At 41.9% G+C, this 26,730-nt stretch overlaps 1 protein-coding gene across 1 annotated transcript in view; it reads right to left on the bottom strand.

Moving 5' to 3' along the window:
* The window catches only part of LOC145401971 (calcitonin gene-related peptide type 1 receptor-like), a 128,877-nt gene that overhangs the window by 31,764 nt on the left and 70,383 nt on the right, over positions 1-26,730 (bottom strand). Inside the window, exon 7 of the mRNA XM_080274075.1 lies at positions 3,063-3,283. Coding sequence (XP_080130201.1) covers positions 3,063-3,283 — 221 coding nt within the window. The remainder of the gene's footprint in view (positions 1-3,062; positions 3,284-26,730) is intronic.

The raw sequence follows: 26,730 nt of genomic DNA, 5'->3' as shown, positions 1-26,730 counted from the left end.
TAGCTTCAATCGTACAATATCCACACACATTCATAGACCCAATCTTAAGGGTACGGGGATAAGTCAATCCCCCTTCTCTTTCTATTCCCTGTCTCATTGCAGGAACTAAGAATAAACAGGAGGGGGTCCCTAGTCCCCTCACCCCGCCCCTTTTTGTCGCCTTTTACAACGCAGGGAACACGGTGGCAGAAATTTACGTAAACAGCCTGGGCGCAGAGTGGTAGTACCACCCCACAGTGCGGCCAGATTGTGTGCCCCCCCCCCCTGCCATAGGGGTAGAGAGAGAGAGAGAGAGAGAGAGGTAGATTGTTTTAAATATTTAGGGTCACATGTTGCTGTGGATGGAAGAATAGATGCAGAAGTGAAGTTTAGAATAAATGAAGTAGAAAAGGTGCTGGGAGGAATGAAAAAAGTGTTTAAATGTCGTTCGCTTAGAATGGATGTAAAGAGAAGGCTGTATGAGGGTGTTGTGGTACCGACTGCGTTATATGGGGCTGAAACATGGAATATGGGTGTAGCAGAGAGGAAAAGTTTGAATGTAATGGAGAGGAGGTGTCTGAGGAGTATGTGTGGAGTGACGCGTATGGATCGGGTGCGAAATGATGAAGTGCGAAGGAGAACTGGAGTTGTTCGGGAGATGGCTGGTAGAGTTGAGCAGAGGGCGTTGCGATGGTTTGGGCATATGGAGAGAATGGATAATGAGCGATTGGTGAAAAAGTTAACTAGACCTGATGTGAGAGGTGTAAGGCTGAGAGGAAGACCACGAATAGGATGGATGGACAGTGTGAAGAGAGCGCTGGATGCGAGAGGGATGTCTGTTGAGCAAGGAAGAGTGGCTGTGCGTGACAGAAATAAATGGAGAGAAATTGTGAATGAATAAGTGATGACGCAGCCCTGAGGGGATATTCTCCCGCATTTGGTCTGATCAGCTAGTCAGGTCAGGTGCGGGTAAGGGGATGGGTCTGTTATGATGTGGCAGGGGTAAACCAGTTCTGCTGTCGGGCCCTGCTGCGGATGTCACTGATTGCATTGCGCAGTTGACCCTTGTGCGGTGTGGTGCGGTGAGGATCTGTCCATTCTCCCTTTTGGGGCTAAGATGCGAATGAATGTGTTTGAATGGATGAGTAAATGGGGAGTGTGTCGTCCTGTCTCGGCTACCTCCCTTTCCTTGGGGGAAGCAGCCTAGGTATATATATATATATATATATATATATATATATATATATATATATATATATAATGATCTATCTATCTATTTATCTATCTGTCTATCTATCTATCTATCTACCTATCCATCGAGAGAGAATATTAAAGAGGTATGGGGACTGGGAAAAGCTGACAGAGAGGACCTTTTGGTGAAAGATGAAGGGCAGAGAAGAAGAAATGAAATTAAAGTGAAGAAGAGATGTTTCATTCATGGAAAAGAATTTAGCTTCCCAAATAAAGAAGTATAGATATCTGGCACAGACTGGTAAGGGAGAGGGTTGCTGTTGTTGATCAACCCCTGTTTGTTTGACCGAGCAGACTCATCAACATCAGGCAAGAAACCGTCCCAAATGGCCATCCCGTGCAGAAAAATAATGTTCCCTTGCGGCTGAACAACGCATTTGTGTCGCATCACCCACTTAAAAGGGGCGCAATGCAGTACTAGGCTCCACATCACCCTATCATTTGGTTATATGGCTTCCACCCAGCGTTGTAAATGGTTTTCTGGGTCACAAGAAACCATTTGGCTTGTCGCTCAGTGTACAGCAGTCACAAGTGGGAAAAAGATTAATAAAAAGTGACAGGGAGGAGAGGGAGAGGGGAAGACAGACACAGGGATAGAATGATAAAACTGAAAGAAAATATAAGCAGCACTTTTGTGGATGATGGTGGCCACCACCTACCACCAGGGGAGAGGGTGCGAGCTAAGAACACCTGTATGTTTCAAACTAGACTGAACTAAAGTAAATTATGGAGACAAGATAGTACGACCTTAACTTATATCTTCCATACTAGAACTACGTACATGCAACAGTAAGTCATTCACCTTAACTTACGAGAGATCTTCCTTCTTTTCCAGTCTGTACCACGTAGTTCAGCTGCTGACTGTGGCAATGCTACGGCTGCACATTCTTTCTATGGCAGTTCGTCATAACTAGCATCGCATTCTTGTTACAGCTCAGCATCATGAGTGTGCGGATCCCATGTCGCACTGTCTCCAGGGTCTCATCAGGTGAAGAAGCTTAGTAACACCTCTTCCATAGCGATTTATTATGCATTTAACACCTTATTGCTATCCTGTATCATGTTTATTCCTTTGTGTCATTGGTATAGATTGCATAAATTTGATAAAAGCAATCATTAAATTTGCACATGCAGAAATAAACAGTCAGAGAAAAGGTGTTAGGGAACTTCCTTACCCGACGAGAAAATGACCCGATGTTCCAGACAAGGTGTACCTGAGGTGTAGGATTCGTCCGACACTCGTTCCTTCTAACTCCCAGGTGATGTTCGTTCCGGTATGGTACACGCATCACTGAGTCCATGGGGTATGCGGGGCCGCGGGTTAGGCGAGGCTAGGTTAGGTTAGGTTAGGGGAGGGAAAGTCAGGATAAATTACTTTGTAGTAGGTCGAATACGTTAAGTTAAATTAAGTTAAGTACGATTTGGCCGGGTCAGGTGAGTCTCGGTTAAATGAGGCTAAGTGTGATTTGATTAGTTTCGATTAGGTTAGATATATTAAGTTCCTTTGGGCTGAGTTAGGTTAGGCAAGGTTAAGTTAGTCTAACTTAGGTTGGATTAAGCTATACTAGGTTACGTTCGCATTTGGTTTGGCTTGGTTAAGTTAGTTTAGTTTTGTTTAGGTTAGATTAGGTTAGGTTAGGTTGAGTTAGTTTAGGTTTGAGTGTCGCCAAACTTTTCAGATCTTCTTGAACAGTCCCGGATCCCAGATGGCAGGGGATTACCGCGACGCTCGTTACTCGGTTTGATTTTTAAAACAGCATTTAATATAGAAAGAGTATAAATTTACTCCTCGTTAAAACGAACAGATTAACGTAAAATAAAACCGTACTTACTGTAAGGTGTCCTGAGTTGATGCGCCCCTAGCCAGGCCATACACGGCCACTATGCCCCCAGGCAGGCCCCAGCCCAGGACGTAGAGCCACCTGAGCAGCGCCTCCTCACTGACGAAGGCCACCACCAGCAGTGTGTGCAGGTACAGACCCTCAGCGAACATCCACAGGTAACTCGACACCAGGAAGTACTGAAGCAGGATGTGCAGAGCCTGACATCCAGCCTGTGCGAGGGACCACGGCACGTTAATGAGGAGGGACAGAGTTGGAAGAAGGGGAAAAAGGGATTGTGCGAAACAGAGAGAGAGAGAGAGAGAGAGAGAGAGAGAGAGAGAGAGAGAGAGAGAGAGAGAAGAAAATTAAAAAAATGGAACGAGAGATCAGAGAGTCGGACGGGGCTGCAGAAACGGAGGGAACAAGTGAAGAGGGGGAGAGAGGGAAAAATCTGAGGGAGAGAAGAGCTGAGGGCAACGATGTGAGTGGAAGGAAGAGAGAGAGGCTGAAAGCAAGGGGAGGAGGAACTATAAGAAGAGGTGAGAGGAGACAAGTGGAGAGGGAAGGAAGGAACGAATGTAGGGAAGAACTCGGAGAAAGGAAAGAAGATTGAAGACGACTAGGAATAAGCAAATAGCAACAGACCTGTAGTAAGGGAATGGAAACTTTAAACTTCTGTCTGAAAGGAAGCATAACACTGTCAGTAGTATTTATCGATGTTGTTCTGCAGTTGTATCTTTAAGGTTCTGAAAAAGAAAAAAAAAAGCATACACCACAGAACGTTGTGATTCAGCAGTGAACATACGTAACTGGGGGCTCGGTGACAGATACTTAACCCTGCGATTTATAAAAGTTGGTACTGTATCACAACTTGCTACACTGGAGGGCAATGCTCCATATATATACAACTCTGTTAAAGATGAAATGTTTAGCTTCATGTGCCTGACGTCGTTTTATATCCATTACCTCTAGTACAGTTTGAGCGATCAACTGTGAAATACTGATGGGTGGCCATATTATCGTGTCCTTTAAATATTTTGAATACATGAATTAAACCTCCTTATAACCTGCGTTTAATTAGGGTAAAGAGATTCAGGGCTTCTAAATGCTCCTCAAATGGCTTATTTCTCAGTCTAGGTATCATCTTTGTCACCCTTCGCTGTACTCTCTCAAGTTTCTCCATATCTTATTACACTCCACCTGACAAAGTCAGAGGAGGGTGTTGTTATCACTGGGATCAATAGGTGTCCGTCCATAGAGTTTGGCGGCAGGACGGCTGGCCGGGCATTGAGATTTCATTTCCAGGCCAGAACTCAGAAAGTAGGCTACTCACTAAAGAGTCATAAAATTTCACACAATCATATGTCTTATAGTGAACTGGTGCCTTTTGATAGGTAGAATGCTGTGTCTTAAGTAGTTTTCTTTTTTTTAATGAATAAGTAAAATGAAAAAATAATTTTCCAGAGATTTTTAATGGAACCTGCACATGGAATCTGAAGGGCCCAGGTCATGTGTCCTCAAAGCGTTTTTCTTAAACTCATCTTTAAAAGAAAAGATTGGGAGGGGATGAGGACCGTTATGCGCTTGGTTAGGTGTGCAGGGAGGTGGGAAGGTATGTGCTTGATCAGATGGAGAGTTGCAACAGCGTAGCGTTACTTATGTTTTATAATGCAGTGACCAGAAATGAACGCAATACTCCATCTGCGGGAGTGCTAAGGCATTATACAAAATGAGGACGAAATCTGTGTTGTTTTTTATTCAAATGCGCAAATGAATCAGGTAAATTTATTGTCCTTTTCAAAAGCTTCTGTACATTGTTTGTTTGGTTCAAATCATTTGTTATTATTACCCTTGAGTCATTTTCATGGTTTATCCTATCAGGGGAAGGGAGAAACCTGTACTGTACACAGGAAAAATCATCTGGTAAATTACCAATATACTGGGAATCGAACCAGGGACTCTCAGATGAGAGCCAGGCAGCATACCACTACACCACGACCAGGTAAAAATTAACTCACGTTGTCACAATCTTGTAACCAACGTCCCTCCGCCACCACTGTGGGCATCAAGAGGATGAGTTAACCCCCTGGCACTCGGGCAAGTAGATGCTTTTAATCTATCCCAAGCACTTACGGCACACAGTGGGGGCGGAGGGACGTTGGTTACAAGATTGTGACAACGTGAGTTAACTTTTACCTGGTCGTGGTGTAGTGGTATGCTGCCTGGCTCTCATCTGAGAGTCCCTGGTTCGATTCCCAGTATATTGGTAATTTACCAGATTATCCTATCAGGTTGGACATTAGTCATATTACAACTGGCCCTTATGTTTTTACTGCCAATGTTTAGTGCTGTACGCGTATAAATACTGAAATTCATTTGCCATGTCTGAATGCCTGTCTCTGCTATGCTGTATCTGCTCTGTTACCCATTTTTTGTATCGTCGGCAAGTACAGAAATCTTACAAACTAATCCTTCATCAATATCATTTACATATATTAAAAAAAAAAGAAAAAAAAAAAGAATCTAACACTGAACCCTGCTGCACTGCACTTGTAACGTTGATCCATTCTGATTCTTTTCCATTTATTACAACTCTTTGCTTTCATCCAGTGAGCCGATCTTCTATCATCCGGTATGCCAATCTTCTATCCACCCTAGCACACTGCTACAGAAACCATGCGCCTTTAGCTTCTAAAGGCATCTTTTGTGTGGAACTTTGCCAAAAGCCTTTTGAAAATCGAGACAGACAACATCAACAGGGTTAGTCTCGTCTTACATGTTCCGTATTGTTATGAAAAAGTCCAACAGGTTCGTGAGGCAGGAGCGTTTATTCCGAAGACCATGTTGCGAATCTCTTGATGAGATTATTCTAAGTGTTCCACAAACTTGTCTCTGACAACAGTTTCAAGCAATTTGGAAACCACCGATGTTTAACAAATTGGGAGGTAGAAAGAAGCTGTACTGGGATTAAAAGGGAGGAAGAGAGGAAGGAAGGGAGGGAGGGATTGGCAGAGTGGGGGGGAAAGGAGGAAAGAGTTAACGGAAGGGAGTGATGGAGGGAGGAAGGGCTTGAGGAAAGGAGGGAGGGAAGGCGGTAAACTGTTAAAGGAAGGAATGGAGAGTGAGAAATAGGGTAGGCGAGATTATAAAAGGAAGGAAAATAGAAGGAAGAAACGAAGGCTGTAAAGGGGAAAGAAAATAGAAAGAAAAGGAGGCAGGAGACTGAAAGATCTGGTGAAATTAGGAGGTAAATAATATGTCTATGGAAAGAGGAAAGTGATAAAGAGCAAAGAAAACGTGAAAAAAATTCAAATGAAGAGGAAAAGATGAAACAAACGCAAATAAAGAAAGCCAAAAGTGGGCAAAGAAAGTTGAGATGAAAGAGAACAAATAAAGAAGGCGATGAAACAGGTGTAGAAAATGAAAGGAAACGAAGAAGAGGAAAAATACAAGGATATGAAATAGGTGTGGAAATGAAAGACGTGAAAGGTATCACCGAATGGTGAAAATATGGACCTAGACAGAATGATGTGAAGATGAACAAGATAAACAAAAATAAAAACGTAAAACATTTGACGAGCAATATGAAAATTAGCATAAAGAAGGAAGGCGAAAAATAGGCAGGGAAAGAAAGGGTTAGTAAAATACAAAGAGCATGGGAAACCATTTGTGGAAAGAGAGAGGCATGAAAGAGGGCAAAGTCAAACGAAAAAAAAAAAAATGAGTGGGGAAAATAAATACGGAACAAGAAGCCGTGCCGGCACAGCAAACACGTCCCCGACAGCCATTTTAGTGCTGACGTATACACAGAACAGGATATCTAGTCAAAGATGTCGCATAAAATTTGGAGTAAATCGGGTGAAAATTAATGACTTTATGCCCATCTGAAATTTTAGGCCCAACCTACCTGACATTGACCCCCCTACCACTAACAGGGGGGTGACCCCCCCTGATGTAATGAGGCATGCTATAGGATGCAAATGTGAAAGATGCAGCTTTGGGTTTTGGTTTCATGTCGATATGACGATTTCAAAAGGATTTAAGGAGAAAATATATATATATATATATATATATATATATATATATATATATATATATATATATATATATATATATAAATATATATATATATATATATATATATATATATATATATATTTATATATATATATATTTTATAAATTTTTTGGGCCTACAGCCTGGGCCTTGGCCCAGTTTGGCACCATATTTAATCAGTGATCATAAAGTCATAGCCCATTAAACAGACAGACAGAGACAGACATACAAATCGAATGAACACAATACCCGTCTCGGGTAATAAAATACAAAGCAGGTGATAAAGATAGTTTGAAGAGGGAGAAGAAGAATGGGACGGAGAACAAAACTAAGATTAAAATAAAATGAATAATGAACCCCTTAATTTCGATGACTTATTAAATATCTTAATCTTGATACCTCCAGGCGTATTAATTCACACTAGGGAAGATATTAAAGAAAGGAGGCTATATACAGTTTTTATTTATCCCTTCACTTAGAAAGGTGTTCACTAAAATCAATAACAGTGTCTGTAGGTAGTAGGAATAATTCAGTACAATACACCACCAGATTCAAAGAGTTATGGTGGCAAAGAAAGACGCAAGAATATGAAGGAGGAAAGAAGAAAGAGGTGAAGAAGAAGATTAAATGAATGTAGAAATGCCAGTAATTGAGCGAGGCACTGGAATATGAGCCTTGAATAATTTTTGAGGCATGTAATGATGAAAGGACATATGTGACCTTCCTGTTTCGTTGCTGACTACGCTAAGTGGTGTGGCATGCAGACTAATTACATCAAACAGCTGCAAGTGTTATACAAATGACCGTCAAAAATTAGGTGCTCGACGTGCACTCAGAAAGTCTCTTGCCCAATAAGCTTATTACCAACTCTCTGGGTTCGTTCCTGAGAGAGACAGACAGTTTGGCAGATAGGTATACAGATAGATCAACATGAAGGAGCACTCAGAGAACAACCATTTTGTTTTAACCTGAAACCTTCTACAAAGTTTAGTTGGCTTAGGATAAAAATTGTTCAGATAGACCTTAACATGTGACTCTGACCTTTGATTTGTCTTTAAAAAAAAAAAAAAAAAAAAAAAAGGTCAACCTCTTGGGTAATCCTCTGCTTATCCAACAAGTTTGATCGAAATCAGATAAAAACTGTTTTAGCTGTTGTATTCGCACACAGACTCACGGGTTGAACTTTGACCTTGTCCTGTGACCATGATCTCTTACTGATTGCTCTCAGCATTGCATCCCTTCGGTACTGCCTGGCCCTTAACCCAGCCACCAAGTTTGATTTAAGTCAAAACAGTGTGAGCTGATTTTGTCCTGTGACCATCTGATTGGTCTCAAAATCAATATCTGTTATTCTTGCCTTATCCTCAACCAGTCCATAAGTTTAAGTTTATTTTGCCTGCGACCATCACCTTTGACCTCTTCTTTCTCGAAAACATTACTCCATGGCGAACCTCAACCTTTCTATGAAGTTTTCCTAAAATCAGATCAAAACTATATGAGTTACTTTGTTAATACACACACACACACACACACACAGGCCGAACTTTTATCTTACCCTGTGACCTTGATTTTTGACTAAGTGTTCACATCACTGAATCACTTAATTTTTTGCCGTAGCCTCAGCCCTCCAGCAAAGGTGGATGGAAAATGGATAAAAGCATTTTAAGGTGATTTTGATAGCGTTTAACCTATGCCAGAGATCTTGACTTTCGACAAACTTAAAAAAAAAAAGTTGCTACACTGGCTGACTTTCAACCCTTCCACAACCTTTGGTTAGATTTGGATGAAAACCGCAAAAGTTGTTGTTGTTTTTTTAACACACACACACACACACACACACACACACACACACACACACACCTGATGGCACAGTTGATAAAGCATTGGATCCCTTTCTAAGTGACCTGAGTTACAGCCCCGCTCAGTCCACGCTGTTTGAGTGGGTGAGATAAGCTCTCATCTGTCAAGTGTAGTTCAAGGTGCGCTGTGGTGGAAGACCCGCAGGGGTTCGAAACTCAGCGGGGTAAGGATTAGGTGGTTTGCCCCCTTGTGCTTACGCCTCACTCCATATAAATATTATGTACATTAAATATACATACATATTGTATATACTTTATACATATACATATATATATATATATATATATATATATATATATATATATATATATATATATATATATATATAGACATAAAGAAGCGTTGTGGTGTGGATGTGGATGTGATAGGAAGTGTTATGAGGACCACACTGAGGTGGTTTCGTCATGTGGAGAGGATGGAGGGTGAAAGACTGACGAATAGAGTGTATGTGAGTGAGGTGGAGGGAGGAAGAGGGAGGGGGAGGCCGAGGATGAGATGGAGGGATGGGGTGGAGAGATATATGAGAGCGGGGGAGTGAGTTGGGAGCAAGGCAGTGAAATGGCGGGGGACAGGACGACGTGGAGGCAATTTGTTTGTGGCCACCCCAAACGGGATTGAGGCGTCTGGCAAAATATATATATATATATATATATATATATATATATATATATATATATATATATATATATATATATATATATATATATATTACATACAGCAAGCAGAGTGAAAGAAGAGTTCTGGACAAATGTGGAAGTGAGCATGGAAAAGTCTGAAATGAATGAGAGAGTGCTTTTGACTGCTGATATGAATGGTAAAGTAGGGACTGTGAAGGTGGACGGAGTAGTTGGTGAGTGGGGTGTGCCTGCTGAGATAGATGAGAATAACAGTGCTTTGGTGGACATTTGTGCCGGGAGGGGGTTGGTGATAGCCAATACCCTCTTCAGGCACAAAATGATCCACAGGTATACATGGCAAGTGATGAGAAGGGTGGATGGTGAACTGAATGAAAGGAAGGCAATGATTGATCATGTGTATGTGGGTGAAAGGATGTGAAGAGGTGTAATGGATGCAAGAGCATACAGAGGTTGGGGGAGTGGACTTTCTGACCACCACATGGTGGTGGTCAGGATCACGGTCCAAGTAAAATGGGGAAATAGAAGAGAGGAAGGATGGGTGGAAGGAGTATATTCAAGTTACAAGAGGATGAGAAAAAGGCAGAATATACGAGAGAAGTGGAGGAACGATTGGGTAAATATAAACTGGAGCAGATGGGGGATGTGGAATGTGTGTGCAAGATATACTCAGAAGAAATATGTGCAGCTTGTGAGGTGGTGTGTGGGGTGAAGAGAAGGCGAAAGGGGGTGCAAGGAACAACATGGTGGGAATGAAAAGGTGAGACAGGCTGTGGCACAAAAGAAGAAAACATATAATGAATGAATAAGAAATAGGTGCTTGGAAGAAGTTGAGAGACGGAAGAGAAAGTTATATGTAGAAAGGAAGAGAGAGGGGTAAAGATTAGTAAGAGAGAGTAAGAAGACAGTGAATGAGGAATTTGGAAGGATTTTGAGTGTAAAATGGAGGGACTGTAAGAAAATGTTCCGGAAAGAGGTAAAGAGGGTTAGATAGGAAGCCAATGAAGTTAATAGGGGAGTGAAAGATAAATATGGTAGATTACTGGTTGAGAAGGGAGAAAAAGTGAGCAGATGGAGAGAACACTTTAACCTGTCCTGTCCTGACCGATTTTCCACCTCTGACCCCCCCCCCCCCCACTCCCAACAGATTTTGGATTTTTTTTTTTTTTTGCCTCAAACCTTCGCTTTTGGTGAGAAACATCGAAAATTCATAGAGAAATTGCTCACCTGATGTTTATAATACCAGATACAGGTAACAGTACCCTTTACTTTACTGTGTTTTCTATGAGGCAGGCTCCAGAGAAAAGGAGTTCTGTGGGAGGGGAAACTATTCCACACCACTAATAAACAGTATTCATTTATTTATTTGGTGCAAATTTATATGCAGTACAAGACTATATTGGTTTTCACCCAGTAATATAGGTGATATAAGCATTGTTTCACTCACCAAACACCTCAACATACCTCACCTTTTTTGGCAAGATTACCTGATCATCATTTCTGGCTGTTTCTTCCTCTAATGATACATAACTTTGTCCTCCACACTGTCATCAGTTGAGGAATCATTCTAGCCTTGAATTTCGTACCATGGCTTGACATGTCTTTACTGGCCAGGTCACTGGTAACAGGTGAATCGCCAAGACAATGGCATTGGGGGGGGAGGTTATATGGGGTAAGGCAGTGTCCCTGCCTGGCATCTGGTAGAGGAAGGTGTCCTGTGTATATGTACCAAAAATCAGGCACGAAATTTGAAAAATGTGCTATTGACGGACCTTGCAATTCCGGTGTGTTTATATACGTCAATGGGAGTCACAGTGACAAAATGTTTGGATGTATATACACGTCAACGGGAATTGGCAGGTTAATGAATTGTTGAACATAGAGAATGAAAGTAATGCAAGTATAAGTGGCTGGGGAATGGCTGGGAGAAGGAGGGAGGTAAGAAGACATGAAAAAATCAGTAGGATGGAAGTTGAGGAAACAATGAAGAAAGTCAAAATGGGGAAAGCCCCAGGAATTGATGGAGTGTGTGGTGAAATGCTGAAGCATGGGGGTGAGATAGTAGTAGAATGGATGTGGAAGATGTGCAGTTTCACCTGGGAGGAAGGTAAGAGTCCCGGATGATTGGAAGTCAGGTATAATTATTCCTTTGTACAAAGGGAAAGGGGAAAAAGAAGTGTGTGGTAATCATACAGGCATTTGTCTTCTTAGTGTAATAGGAAAAGTATACAGTAGGATACTTATTGACAGAGTTAGGGAAATAACAGAGGAATTAGTTGGAGAAGAGCAGAGAGACTTTAGGAAGAGAAAAGGTTGTGTAGATCAGATATTCATTCTTACTGTAGATTTTTAGTGGAAAAGTTTCTAGAGAAGGGAAAGAAGTTGTATGCAGCGTTCATGGATTTGGAGAAAGCATATGACAGGGTGGATAAACAAGGATTGTGGAAAGTATTAAGAATATATGGAGTAGATGGGAAGTTGTTGAATGCTGTGAAGAGTATGTATGAGGGTGCTAAGGCTGCAATGTGTGTGGATAGTGTACTGAGTGAGTTTTTCTTTATGAAGTTTGGGTTGAAACAGAAATGTGTCCATCTCCATTGTTGTTCAATCTGTATATGGATGGGGTTATAAAAGAGATACAAGGTAGGGGAGTGGATGTTGGAGTGACCCTAATGAGAGACGGCAATGTATGGAAACTCCCTGTACTGTTGTTTGCACATGATAATGTGTTGTTAAATGAAGACGATGGCGAGCTGCAAGGCTTGGTGGATGAGTTTGGGAGAGTGTGTAAGAAACGGAATCTAAATGTGAATGTAGGGAAGAGTAAAGTTATGGTCTTCGAGAGAGGTGAAGTCAGTGAATATACAGTGAGGCTGGATGATGAGGAAATGGAAAATGTGAGTACGTTTAAGTTCTTGGATAGTGTAATGAGTAAGGATGGAAGTCTGGAGGGTGAAGTGCTTGAAAGGGTACAGCAAGGAAGAAAGGTTGCTGGTTCCTTGAAGGCAGTGATAAGAAACAGGGAATTGAGCGTGAAAGTGAAAGAGATATTACATGACAGTATTGTGATACCAACTCTAACGTAGGGAAGTGAATCTTGGACGTTGCTGTAGGGACACCAGTCAAGAGTGAGAGCAGTGGAAATGAATTATCTGAGCGGAGCCTGTGGAGTCACATGGAGAGACTGACAAATGAGGATGTGAAGGAGCGTTGTGGTGTGGATCTGGATGTGACAGGAAGTGATAGGAGAAACATACTGAGGTGGTTTGGCCATGTGGAGAGGATGGAGAGTGAGAGACTGACAAGGAGAGTGTATGTGAGTGGGGTGGAGGGGGAGAGAGGGAGGATATATATATATATATATATATATATATATATATATATATATATATATATATATATATATATATATATATACATACATATACACTATAGATAGATAGATAGATAGATAGGTAGATAGACAGAAAGAGATAGATATGAGAGAGAGAGAGAGAGAGAGAGAGTATGTGTGTCTTTGTGTGTATGGTATTTGGCAGTCAACCAGGGTCGCAGGAACCAAGACAATACACCCCTTCATTGTCCGAGTCTCTCCCATCATTGCCGTGACCTACATTCTTTGTACAACTGCGCTCGTTAGGCGAAAGCTGCTGTCATGTTCTGATCGGCGTGCGAGAGCGTGTGTATATGTGTATGGGCAAAATAGTTTTAGTACAATTTTAACTAAACTCGGTAGAAGTAGTGAAGGGCAACGTGTGAGGAAAACTTTGTGTGTGTGTGTGTGTGTGTCTGTGTGTGTGTGAGTGTGTTTTAGAACAATAGGTCTAAGATTTAGGTCACAGGGCCAGGGCAAATTTTGACTTTTAACGAAATCAGCTTAAACAGGTTTAATCCAATTCATATCAAACTTGAGGAAATGGTTGAAAGTAATGCTGGAGCGAAGTGATTCAGTTTAGAAAGCAGTCGTTCCAAGGTCAGGGGCACAGAGCAAGGTCAAAATTCGACTCGTATGTGTGTGTGTGTGTGTGTGTGTGTGTGTGTGTGTGTGTGTGTGTGTGTGTGTGTGTGTGTGTGTGTGTGTGTATTTAACAAAATAACGTAAACAGTTTTGATCCAGTTTTGATCTACTTGGTGGGAGGGTTGAGAGTTAGCCATACATTACGTCCAACGCCTTTTAGAACAACAGCTAAAATGTCACGGTCACAGGGGAAGGTCAGTTTAATCGGTTTTGTTCGATTTAGACCAAATTCCGTGTAAGAGTTGAAGATAAGGGAAGATTAAAAGGATTCGATTATGAGAACAATTAGTCAAAGGTCATGGTCACCGAGAAAGTCAAGAACGAAGGTAACTCAGACAGTCCTGATCTTATTTAAACCAACCTGGTGGACGAGTTAATGGTCAGGCAAGAACGAAGAGATTCATTTTTGAGGAGAATCTGTCAAAGGCCAAGATCACAGGGGAAAAGCAATGTTCGACCCATGAGTCTGTATGTAAACAAAATAACCTAAACATTTTTTATCTTATTTAGTTTAAACTTAGTGGATGAACTAAGGATCATCCAATATAATGACCTACTGTGTTCGAGAATAACTTAAAGGTCAAAGCCACATGGCAAGGTCAATTTAAACTGTTATTATCTGATGGAGACTAAACTCTGTGGAAGGTTTCATATTAAATCAAAGTCACAGGTAAAGGTCAAAGGTCAAGGTCACTGGACATAGTCAGTTCAAACAGCTCTGATCTGATGTGAACCAAAGTTGGTGGAAGGGTTTAGTGTTGGGCAAGAATGAAGCTGTTGAATTTGAGTCATCTGTCCAAGTGTACGGTCACAGGGTAAAGCCTAATATTCGGCCTTTAGACCAGTTGATGGTCGCGGGTGTTGTACTCTCTCACTGCTACTTTGTGTTTAGTATTATTACCGCAGGATGATTTTTTTTTTTCCAGTTTAGGAAAGACAGTTAACAGTGAAGAACTTGACGCTTGCAAGCAGTGACGTATACTTTAGTTATTCCTTGTTACATTCAGACGATAGTACGAGTATTTAGCCCCAGAGAGGCTTTTCGAGTTGGAGGAGTTAGATATGCACACCATTAACCTCTGCCATCTGAGAAATCCTTTCAAAAGTAAATAAAATTGGTTGGAGGTAGGAAGGATAACTACAAAATTCTTCACCTGACTGATGGGTTTAATTAAAGCTGTATTCTAACTCTCGCCACTGCCAAAAGCCTCCTAAACAGAACGGAATCATCTAGTGGCAACAAGAATAAAATATAATATGCGTCCTCCAACCGAAAAGGTTAACTTCATTAGTGTGAAGATGTCATCCATGTGTTATTCGCCCTCCATACCATAGCGTGGAGACCTACTGTATTCCCTTAATTTCTTTCTTCTTTCTTCCTTCCAAACACATTTCAGTTTCGTGCTACTCCTTATCTTCTTCACCAGTTCGTTTTAGACTTTTCACGACTGTTCCTTGGGCTTATACCCCCAAACATATTCTTAATCATTTTAATGAGATTTACGAGGGAAAACGTCAAGAGTACAAACAAATCTGGGAAGTCTGTGTGACTGTATGTTCATAAATCATCAAGAGCTTTGCAGCGAGGTTTGTCAGTGTACTGTAGTATGTGGAGACCATCTTGTATGCCCTTGGAAAACTGACAGTCTTTAATTCTTGCAAATTCCAGGCTCAGGAGAGACTTATCGAACTCAAAGATTTAGATATAGCCTTCATTAATCCCTTCACTACGAGGGAACCTCCTAAGCTAAACAAAATCGCCAAGTAGCAGCAACAATAATCTAAAAATGACATCACTGCAGCTTACTGTCGACTTTACCCAACTCCTTCCTTACCAGAGATCTACCCTCAACTTCCCATAAATCAATGTCGTGTTTTTTTGTCCATTATTGCTATCTCTGGCAACTTATATTCAGCTTAAGGGAAACTTTTCGAACTAGAGCGGGTAGATATGGCCTTCGCTGTCCCCATCAGCACTAAAAATCTCTCTTAACTTATTCGTCTGGCGATGGCAAAAACAAAATGTAAACTATGCCACGGGGCTGAGGAGGTTAAGCTTAGCATAAAGTCGAAGTTGGCTGTCTGGTCGGCCAGGGAGGCTCCTCAGCACTTCCTTCTTACCAGTCTGTTTCTTTATAGTTTGTTCACCTTAACTTGTCCCAGATTTAGTTCCTTTGCAGCCTATTTCACGTTGCTCAGTGTCAGAGTAAGCAATGCTATAGCTCCCTATTCTTTCCATAGCACCTTTTCGTGACTAGCATCATATCTTAATGTTAATATGTTGTAACTCTGCATTCAGGATGGAAAGATGGCAATTTTAGACCAAATTAGAGTAAATGCAATATACTGTCCTCTGTTCTTATATTTCTTGTATATTGTTTTTGCAATTATGCCACAGTAAAAAGAAAATTAACAAAATGCAAGAGAATAATAACCGTAACATGCAAAATATATCGATAAGGAGTTGGTGCAAGGAAGCCTGCCAGGGTGATGGTAATACAAGTCCAAGAGACATTGTATTGAAGCCATTATGGGAGAGCTGTTCTGGCAATACCCCTTCAGTCCAATGACGGTATTTCTTCTAGTTTACCCTTGCTACCACCCGACGAATTTATTCAGCTTAGGAGAGCACTCTAGTAGTGAATGGGTTAATCAAGGCAATATTTAACTATGCCGATAGACGTAGCCGAGGGGTTTAATTAGATGGAGAGAGATATTGTAGGTGTATCGTAGAACAATCGTCTGCCACTAATGTCGGTAGTACAAAGTAAGGAGATATTTAGTATTTGGGTAATCAGGTTGACAGGAGAAAACCAGTGTCAATAAAGCCGCGAGGCGATGGTTAGCTCGTTGCCACTAGTGTTGATAACGTTACCGTCGACGATACGGAAAGAGATCGTAGATATATCGTAGTTTTACGGCTGCCCTTTTACCTCCAGTGGAGAGCAATGTGGGCTGCTGCCAGTAAAATGGTGAGGCGTTGAGTAAAGTGAATAGGTAGGTCTCTCTCTATCTCGCTTTCCACCTTTGTGTATTCTTTTATTGTAAGTGAGGTGAGTTTTAGGCACTCTTGGGTTACGGAGTTTACTGTACACAGTTATATCGAGATGTAATGGAAGAGAGTAACGTAATGTGACGAAAACCTGCCTAACTACCCTACATCATGTGGACTGACATTCCTAGTGAGAAGCTGTGTATATTTCCAGCAGACACAAAATACTGCACATTGTGATATGAGATATATACTATACTCATTTTTTTTTTATCGAGGTGTGGATGCACCTGACAGGTTTGTGATGATTGACCAATTGCAACCTGTCCAATAACATCGTTGTATTTCAGATAATTATCAGTAATTATCAGTAAACTGTGGTAGGTTGGGACGCTCACCATCCACTCGATGTCGTGCTGCTTTAGGTGTTTGCCCTTTCCTCTCTTCCTTCCTTCCTCTTCTGTCTTTCTTTCCTTCATTCGTTCCTCATCCTTCTCCCTACGGATGAATTTACACTTCTTCTGATTTCTTCCCTTCATTCTTTCCTCTTCCCTCTGCCTATTGGTGACTCTGCGCTGAGTGACGCTGAGTGACAAGCCAAATGGTTTCCTGTACACAAGGAAACCATTTCCTATGCTGGGTGGTAACAATAAAACCAAACTATGGCGCCTGGTGGTTTAGTGGGTACTTATAGAGCTGCAATCAGATTGAGCCTGTGTGGGCTTATATCCAAAGGGTGGGTGGGGTTTATTGCTCTTACTACCACTCAGGGATGAGTGGGGCTGGTCACTCTCATCTTAAATATCAGGACCAACTTGCCTAGCCCCGGGCTAGTACGCTCTTCATGGGGCAACGTATTGGATGATGGATGGATGGATGGAATTACCAGTAATTACGGGTAATTATCTAAAATACAACCATGTACTGTATTTGGAGATGTTGCATTCAGCCAATCATCATCAACCTGTCAAGTGCATCTTCGCCTCGATTAAAAAAAAAAAAAAAAACTAAGCAGTGCCTATAATAATTTTATATCTATAACTACTGCATAATTATGACTTATTAATGCTTATGTATTAATGACTATAACCACGCCATTCCGAAAAGTCTCTCCTAATTTGAACAAAATCTTTTAGTGGTGGCAGGAATATGAGATAGATAGATATAGTAGATCGATCGATCGATCGATAGATAGATAGATAGATAGATAGATGAGAGAGAGAGAGAGAGAGAGAGAGAGAGAGAGAGAGAGAGAGAGAGAGAGACCTGCTTAGAGTGATGGGATGAAGTATTACAGACCCTAAACAAAGGATCATTAGACGGTAACATACACACACACACACACACACACACACACACACACACACACACACACACACACACTTAAGGGGTTACTGAAAAACTGTTTCTATCACAGACTTATTGTGTCACCTTCACTTTCAACGCCTGGAGGAAGCACGACTGGAATAATAACAACACAAGTAGTGCCAATGAAGGGGTTACTGCTGATAGTTTCTAACCCCCTCATTGGCAGGCGTCTCACCCTTACTTCATTAACAACGTCTGGTGACAGCAGTAACGAAGGAACAGTAGGAGAGGACACTGACAGCCCGATAACCAGTCAGAAGACCTTACATTTGACCTTACCCAGTGCCCTTGACCTTTCAGCCTTTGCCCTCCAATTCTGGTCACTTCATCCTTGCCTAAACTTCAACCTTTCCACCAAGTTTGGTTCAAACTGGAAATAAATTGTTTCATGTGACGACCTTGAGACCACAGACATTGACCTAGTGTTCTCAAAATCGATTCATTTCAGACTTCGAGGTAAGGCCAAATAGTCACAACTGTTATATTGTTCAGAAAGAGAGAGAGAGAGAGAGAGAGAGAGAGAGAGAGAGAGAGAGAGAGAGAAGGGGGGGGACTAGAAACAATAAATTTCCTGTGTTACCACACACGAGTGTAAAAAAAATCATCCCACTGATGGGGTGGTGGTATGTGCGAGCAGAGACAACAAAGATAAAATGTAATCCCTTAAGTTCGATCAAATCTATTCTTGCCAAAGCCTGAGGTTTTTATTCAGCATAAGGCAGACTTTTTGTAGACAAAGTGTAAGGTCCATAAACCTGTTCAGTACTGTAGTCTTATATATTTCAATTCTGATGCAGCGAAGCAACTTCATTCATCGTGGGGGAGATCTCCTGTAATGAATGAGATTGAAATAGAACAGCCAACCTGATAATTGCTCTACTCATGGGGATTCGTGGCCTCAGAAAGGCACAAAGAGGCCTAAGATGACTCTAGAGATCATATTATGAAATTTACTTCCTATTCCTGAAAAATTTTAAGGTATTTATAAAATCTCTCAACCCAAAATCTTGGTGAATATCACTCAAATTCCTGGGAAGCATCGCCTTGCGCCCAATTAGACACAGGCCAGATTGTTGGAGCCGCCTTGGGCACTTGAGTCTGACCCAGTTGTCTCCTGGTTAGAGTGATTCTCGTATGCGTTAAAGGACGGCTCCTGCCGCCTGCAAGGTCGGCATTTATTTTCATTAACCCATTCTGCTGTGATGGTGTCCTGTTTTTTTTTTCATTCTTATTAGCTCCACCAAGGAAGATGGAAGAAATTATGTATTTACCGCTGTCTGGTTGTTTGTGTACAAGATATCACAAATAAGTTGCTGTCGCATTTCAATGACATTTCGTGGATTGGTGGGCAGTGGGTCGAGCTGACTAGATTTTACAGTGGATTTGGAACCAGATACGGGAAATTATAAACTTTTCTTACATTGCCGACAGTACAAGGTCTTTGAAATTGTGTAATAGGGCATGCTAAGTCCGTAGACTTAGATAACTATGTGAGACCGCAAAAGTATTTGTCTGGTAGGATAGAGGAATTGAAGTAATAAATGATAATTTTCAATGTTGCTGACGGAGGTATGCGTTGTCATGATGCTTTCCAGTTTAATTACTGCTAACGATAAACGACTTTAATGAGTGCCGGAAAGATCTTTCATAGTAAATGGGGCTGATTTAATTTCTAGAGACAAGGGTGTGTGCTGAAATAAGTTGGGAGAGAGAAACAGGGAAATAGGGTTGAAGAAGGAATTTTAATGAAGGAAAAACGAGGGAAGGGACTAACTCAAGAAGGGAAGGAAGGATTTTTATTTCTGAACGAAGAAACAAAGGGAAAACTGGGTTTACGAAGGCAATGAAGAAAAGACGGAAGCAGTTTATTGGTGGCAGGGAAGGAAGGAAGGAAGGAGTGAGGCGATTTACTGAGGAAAGGGAGACAAGAAATAAAAGAAATGATTCACTCAAGGACAGAAGTCACATACTTAAGGAAGGCTGAAAGGAAGGAATGAAGAAAGAATGCGTCTTACAGCAGTAATAAAGGATGGGAGAAAGTTAGATTTATGAAGGAAAAGACGAAAGGATGTGAATACTGAAGAAAAAAAGGAAAAGAAGGTAAGAAAGAATAAAGGAGGAAGAAATGCAGGAGCCATGTTCATCAAATGGATATGTGAGTGAAAGAAGCAGAACTGACGAAGAAATAAGAACGAAGGATGTGGGTATGTGAATTAAGGAATGAAGGCTGGGAGTATTGTGCTAACATTTTCAGACTCACTCTCGTAAATAAACTCGCCTGGAATTACATGGATTAGACTACTAGAGTTACGCCGACCGTGATGGGTTTAATGGTGAAAGTAGACACATTCAGGGATAATACGATTTACTGTCAGCTGAATAAACTCGACTGATGTTAGTTGGAATAGAACTCTAGAGTTGTCTCAAGCATTAGAGAGAATTAAACGATGGGAGACATGCCAGAGTGGAAGTGTTTATTTGTCTTCTTTACCCCGTCATTTTTCGTCTCCTCTCGCTACCACCAGACGATTTCGTTCTGCCTAGAGCTGACTTTTCTGATGACAGGAGGCATTAGATGTTGCCAACATGTACCCATCCCCTTTCAAGATGTTCTGATGTAAATATAATGGTCTAAAACATCCAAGAATAAAGCCCACAGGACATCCTCGGGCAAAAGGGTCCAACATTTCACTATCACAGGTTTTCTCTAACTTGCATAAAATCGCCTAGCGTAGCAGAGAATGAAATAGGCTGAATGAAAATGAAGATGTGAAATCCTTCTGTACGATGTCTTTTATGTCTCTCTCTCTCTCTCTCTCTCTCTCTCTCTCTCTCTCTCTCTCTCTCTCATGAAGCAAGCCAGAGTTGTAATAAGCTTAGTGGGCAACTGACTTGCTTAAGTGTCCTCTCATTACTCGAAGCGAGAGAGAGAGAGAGAGAGAGAGAGAGAGAGAGAGAGAGAGAGAGAGAGAGAGAGATTATAAAACAGTAGACGAAACAGGGTAAATGAGAAATGAAGGAAGTGCAAAGATGCTAAAAACAAAATGGAGACGCAATTTTATTCCCTTTCCTCATTCACTTTTTTTTCTGTCATCCTTCCTCATTTACTCCCAGATTCTCTCCTTATTCCTTCACGTCATTCCTACTGTTCCTTAGCGTGGTTTCTCTCTCCCTCTTGTATTCCTTCTTTCCTTGCTTCTCCTCTCTCCTTCCTCATCATCCTTCGTACATAGTGTCTTGTCTCAGTTTCTTCACCTAATTCCTTCATTTTCTTTCGCAAGAGTTCTTTTCTCTCTCCTTCTCTTCCCTGTCCCCCCTCCCCTCTGTCTGTCTGTCTCTCTATGTGTCTCTTTCTGCCTGTCTGTCAGTCTCTTTCTGCCTGTCTGTCTGTCTCTTTCTGTCTGTCTGTCTGTCTCTTTCTGCCTGTCATTCTGCCTCTTTCTGCCTGTCTGTCTGCATCTTTCATCCTATCTGTCAGTCTCTTTCTGCCTGTCTGTCTGTCTCTTTCTGCCTGTCTGTCTGTCTCTTTCTTCCTGTCTGTCTGTCTCTTTTTCCTGCCTCTCTGTCTCTTTCTTCCTCGCTCTCTGTCTCTTTCTGCCTGTCTCTCTGTCTTTTTCTGCCTGTCTGTCAGTTTCTTCCTGCCTGTCTTTAATCTCGCTTTCTGTTTGTCTGTTTGTCTCTTTCTTTCTGTCTCTCAGTCTCTTTCTGTCTGTCTGTCAGTCTCTTTCTGCCTGTCTTTCTCAGTCTGATAGTCTGTCTCTGCTTAATTCTGTCTGTCTCTGTCTTATAGTCTGTCTCTGCTTAATTCTGTCTGTCTGTCTCCCCCTACTCTCTCTCTCTCTCTCTCTCTCTCTCTCTCTGTAGTAATTCCTTTCATCTCCCTCCTCTTTCCCTTCTCAAACGCTTCTTCCATTTCTCTCTTTGTATCTTACATTTTTATTCTTTTCTCTTCCTTCATTATCTTCCTTCTTCCTTCTCTTCCCTCTTTACCTTCTCACCTCATCCTCTCCTTCTCTCTCTAATTGCCTCTGACATTTCTTCTTTCATCCACTTTTTTCCTGCTTTCCTCTCCTCGGGTCCTTACATTTCCATCTGAATATCTTTCTTCCTCTCTTCGCATCATTCCTCTTCCTTGTCCTCCTCTAATTTTCTCTTAATGTAAGGTGCAGTATGCAAGAGGCGACACTCAGTGATTTCTCATGCCAGAATGTGAAGCACAGCGGTCACAGTTCCATACACCGACTAGAAAAAGAGCTGGCCTGAAGTTGAAAGGGTACACCGCTACCGAAACAGAAATCAAGTCTGTCCGTCAGCATCGTCTGCCCTTTCACTGCACCTTCAGTACACAGAATACTTTATTTATGGAAGGGCAACGAAACAAAAGTATTCCAACTTGACTAAATACATTCGACCATTTGCTTTTGGTCATTGCATCCGTCTGATCAGGCATGTTGCCAGACAGGTTGTAAAATATACAAATGCTTTGACCGCCGTCTTTACTTATTTAGTGGCCGACTGTAGTCCTATAATTTTACTTGCAGTTTTGCAGTTGTTTAGCCATCATCATCCCAAGCAATTACAACTATGTCTCCTGCTTCTGGTGCTTTCTATGCCCCACTGTAGCAGCGGGGGGGGGGGGGGAGACAAACGCTGGCAGAAACAAGCCAACTGGCGAGAGAAAGAGGACAAAACGTGGGAGGGTGTTGCCACTGAGGCGGATTATGTATCCTTCTACTGACTGACCTAAGGTTATTAGTATGTCACTTTGGTCTGAAGCATTCTTTCATGGGTGAAAAGTGTTGTGAGACATCTGTGTGGTAAGGAAAAGCAACGGAGTAGTCCAGGTACTCGAATTTATTTCTATTTCGTTTCTAGTCGAATATTTGTTTTTGCCCACTGGAGTCTACCACTGAAGTCTACCATTGGAGTCTACCACACCGGAGTCTACCACACTGGAGTCTACCACACTGGAGTCTACCAAGCTTCAGAGGTGTTTCATGAAACGCTCAATAATTCTGAATTTGAAAAAGAAATGGAGATCAAAATCGACTGGATGATTAGTGATGACAGCCGTCAAAGCACGTTTTATATACTGTATTTTACACAGTTGTCTGACAGCATGCCACATCCATCAGGAGTAGTACTGGAAGGCATGTTGCAATGACACGAGACTAATAGTCAAATGTAGTTAATCAAGTTGGAACTTTTATTTCGTTCTCTTTTTATATATTATTTATTTTATGTATTAGTTGGTGTAATTAACAGCCAGGCAGTTTTTTTTTTTTTTTTTTACGTGTCCGACTCTGGGCAAAGGCTTCAGGGCCTATTTCTCGGGGGCAGTGACCTATCCCAGGGTCCAGTAGTCCTCCTACACCTCCACATGTCACCACTTCGGCGCTAACACCCACCATCCATATTGAATACATGCTAGGGCTGTCTCGTACAGGACTGGTGTATTGGTATTAGCGGGGGTATTTTTACGACATGTCGGCGGGTCATCTGGTAGATCAGGAAAGTCTGCCTTTAAGAAATTCAAATCCTTAAACTGTTACCTGCCCCAGCCGGGATTCGATCCTGGGTCCGTGAGGACTGCAGGCCGCCTCTCTACTGTATCACCTGACCATTTTTTTTTTTTCGGTAGCTGTACTTATCCCCTTCAGCCGGAAGATGTCTTCTTTCCGAACTGTTTTATCTGTGACGGTTCGAAAGAATACCGCCCTTCCGTATAACCTCAGCAATAGGCCAGAATCCAGAGACAAGCCTAGGCAATTGTTGACTTGCGTCTCCCACTCACACGCACACTTAGCGTAGGTGAGTCAGGGAAATTTTCTCTGAGGCCAGAGAGAAAACATGGGGAACACAAGGATATTGGACATGGCCTTCCGCCGTCCTACGTCCACACATATCTCACTTTTGACTCTCCGAATCCGAGAGCTTTAATGGATCTCCATCATTTACAGCGACGACACCAGCAGCAGCGCAGAAGACCCGGGTGTTGCCAGCACACGTGGGAACAGAGGTGGGTGTAGTTTCCTGTCCAATCGCGCACTGTCCAGTCAGGATTTAGAGTCCTCTACAAACCCTGGGCTAAGCCTTGGATACGGAGTTGGAGCCAGCTACTCTCAAAGGGGGATTCGGAATATCAGACTTTGCGAAAGATTACTCTTCCTTGTTCAGCCACAGTGAGACTGACTCATGAGTCAAGTCATTCATTACTTTCGGAACAGACGTACATTCTTGCTTAGGCCTGTATGATCACCTATCAAATATTCAGGACCAACAACAACCTCTAGTCTTGACTCACACACAAGTCCAGCTTCTTCAATAAGTCTACCCTTACGCTGATCTTCCTCAGTCTCAGCAGACTCGTTGTAGACTTTCCGGTACTTGGTTAGTCATGGATCCCGTCTCCATTTGCCTCCTGTGCCACCAGGGCTGCAGCCGAATTGTCCTGAGTGGAGCATCCTGACACCCAGAGAAGAGCCTCCGTAGAGACCACTTTGCCACACACCTGATACATTCACACACGACAATTAAATATCCCTCCACCCACACACACACTGTTATACTGTACATCAGTATACTCCCCTTCAACTCTCCCTCACACACACACACACACACACACACACACACACACACACACACACACACACACACACACACACACACATTGTAAATGTACAGTACGTACGAGGACAGCTGGACCTCAGGGAATGGCGCTGTTATAAGCCTTTGTACAGTGTCAGACGTATTAAAAGAAAGAAAGAAAGAAAGAAAGAAAAGAAAACCATTCTATTCCGAATCCTCTCTTGGATATAAAGACACGATAATGTTTACGCAGACAAATAACTACGGTAAAATTACACCTGGCGGTGCAGTTTATCGCATCTTTGCAAATATAGTTTAAGAAAATAAATCCAGTTATTAATGGTGTAGTTACGAATCTTGCTGCCACGACACACGGGTGAGGACATGCATTAGGTATTAATGAGGATGCCGCTGGCAAGATGCAGCAGAAATTCCTTGGTATAGCTCATATGGCTCAGCCGTGAAGGGTTGACATCTAGCGGCGGGGCACAGGCTGTCTCTTTATTATTATTATTATAATTATAATAATAATAATAATAATTATTATTATTATTATTATTATTATTATTATTATTATTATTAATCATAATCCTGCGAGGCAGAATGGTATAATTTTCGATAGCTCACCTTATACCATTGTGCGAGATTTAGCCTGTGTGTGTGTGTGTGTGTGTGTGTGTGTGTGTGTGTGTGTGTGTGTGTGTGTGTTTTAACTCCTCCTAGGCTATTAATGGATGTGAATGAAACTTTCCAGGTAAGTTCGTTTGGTTGCTCGGAAGGTTTTCCACTACATACACTTTTCCTGCCATGATTTTTGGAGGTGTCAGCTCCCTCACCAAATTGTAAATTCTCAGAAACAGTGAAAAGAGGGCAGATACGACTTTGGTATCTTAGTGCATCTAAGGACAGTGATCCCCCCCCCCCCACCGAAATGATTGCTGGGGGTCAGCCTCCTCCCAAAATAAATTCTATCATATATAGCGGAAAGTGAACACATGGATTTCAGCGGAACTTCTCAGGAACGTTATTTGGTCTTCAACAAAAAAAGAAAAAAAAAATCTATTACTTTTTTTAGGGATTAAGACCCGTCCAAAACTGATCCTGCTGCAAAGTAGGGGAAGGAGGGGTGATGTCGCTTTGATATCACAGAGCATATTGTAGAATGGTCTCCCATCCAATTACTGTTGTTACTACTACTATTACTACTACTACTACTTCTGCTACTACTACTACTACTGTTACCACCACCAACACTACCACCAATACTACTGCAACTACTACTCAGTGAGTGTATCTTGGGATATCCCCTTTTTTGAACAAGTATATTTTTCTACTCTTGACAGACATCCCACTATACACAAGCAATCATGGACTCCCTTTATGACGCTGTAATGTTATTTTGTAATTCTTTCAGATCAGCGTGGACATCGCAGAACTGGGTGTGCAGAGTTCATGTGTTCTCTGAAAGTACAAGAAAAGCTGCACATCAACTTTTATTATTATTATTATTATTATTATTATTAATATCAGTGGTAGTAACGTGGTAGTAGCAGTAGTAGTAGTAGTAGTAGTTGCAGCACTGGACTCATCTAAGCGTGTGCTCGGTAGACCGTAGGCCAATGTTTCCCTTATCCCGCATTTCATCATCCTATTGTCGGGGATAGTGTGGGAACTTACGTTACTCCAGTATACTCCCTGCTCTTCAGCGCTCTCTCTCTCTCTCTCTCTCTCTCTCTCTCTCTCTCTCTCTCTCTCTCTCACACACACACACACACACACCATAATTGTGTACATCGATACAATACCCGGCCATTCATCTCTCTCTCTCTCTCTCTCTCTCTCTCTCTCTCTCTCCCACACACACACACACACACACACATACCATAATTGTGTACATCGATACAATACCCGGCCATTCATCTCTCTCTCTCTCTCTCTCTCTCTCACACACACACACACACACACACACACACACACACACACACACACACACACACACACATACCATAATTGTGTACATCGATACAATACCCGGCCATTCATCTCTCTCTCTCTCTCTCTCTCTCTCTCTCTCTCTCTCACACACACACACACACACACACACACACACACACACACACAAAATTGTGCAAAAAAAGTATTCTCCCTGGCCCTTGAGCT

The sequence above is a fragment of the Coenobita brevimanus genome, chromosome 57 (genome assembly GCF_032717465.1).
Source record: "Coenobita brevimanus isolate Jiangsu-jjx chromosome 57, ASM3271746v2, whole genome shotgun sequence".
Taxonomy (NCBI): domain Eukaryota; kingdom Metazoa; phylum Arthropoda; class Malacostraca; order Decapoda; family Coenobitidae; genus Coenobita; species Coenobita brevimanus.
The sequence above is the reverse complement of the archived record's forward strand: the minus strand, read 5'-3'. Positions and strand labels throughout refer to the sequence as shown.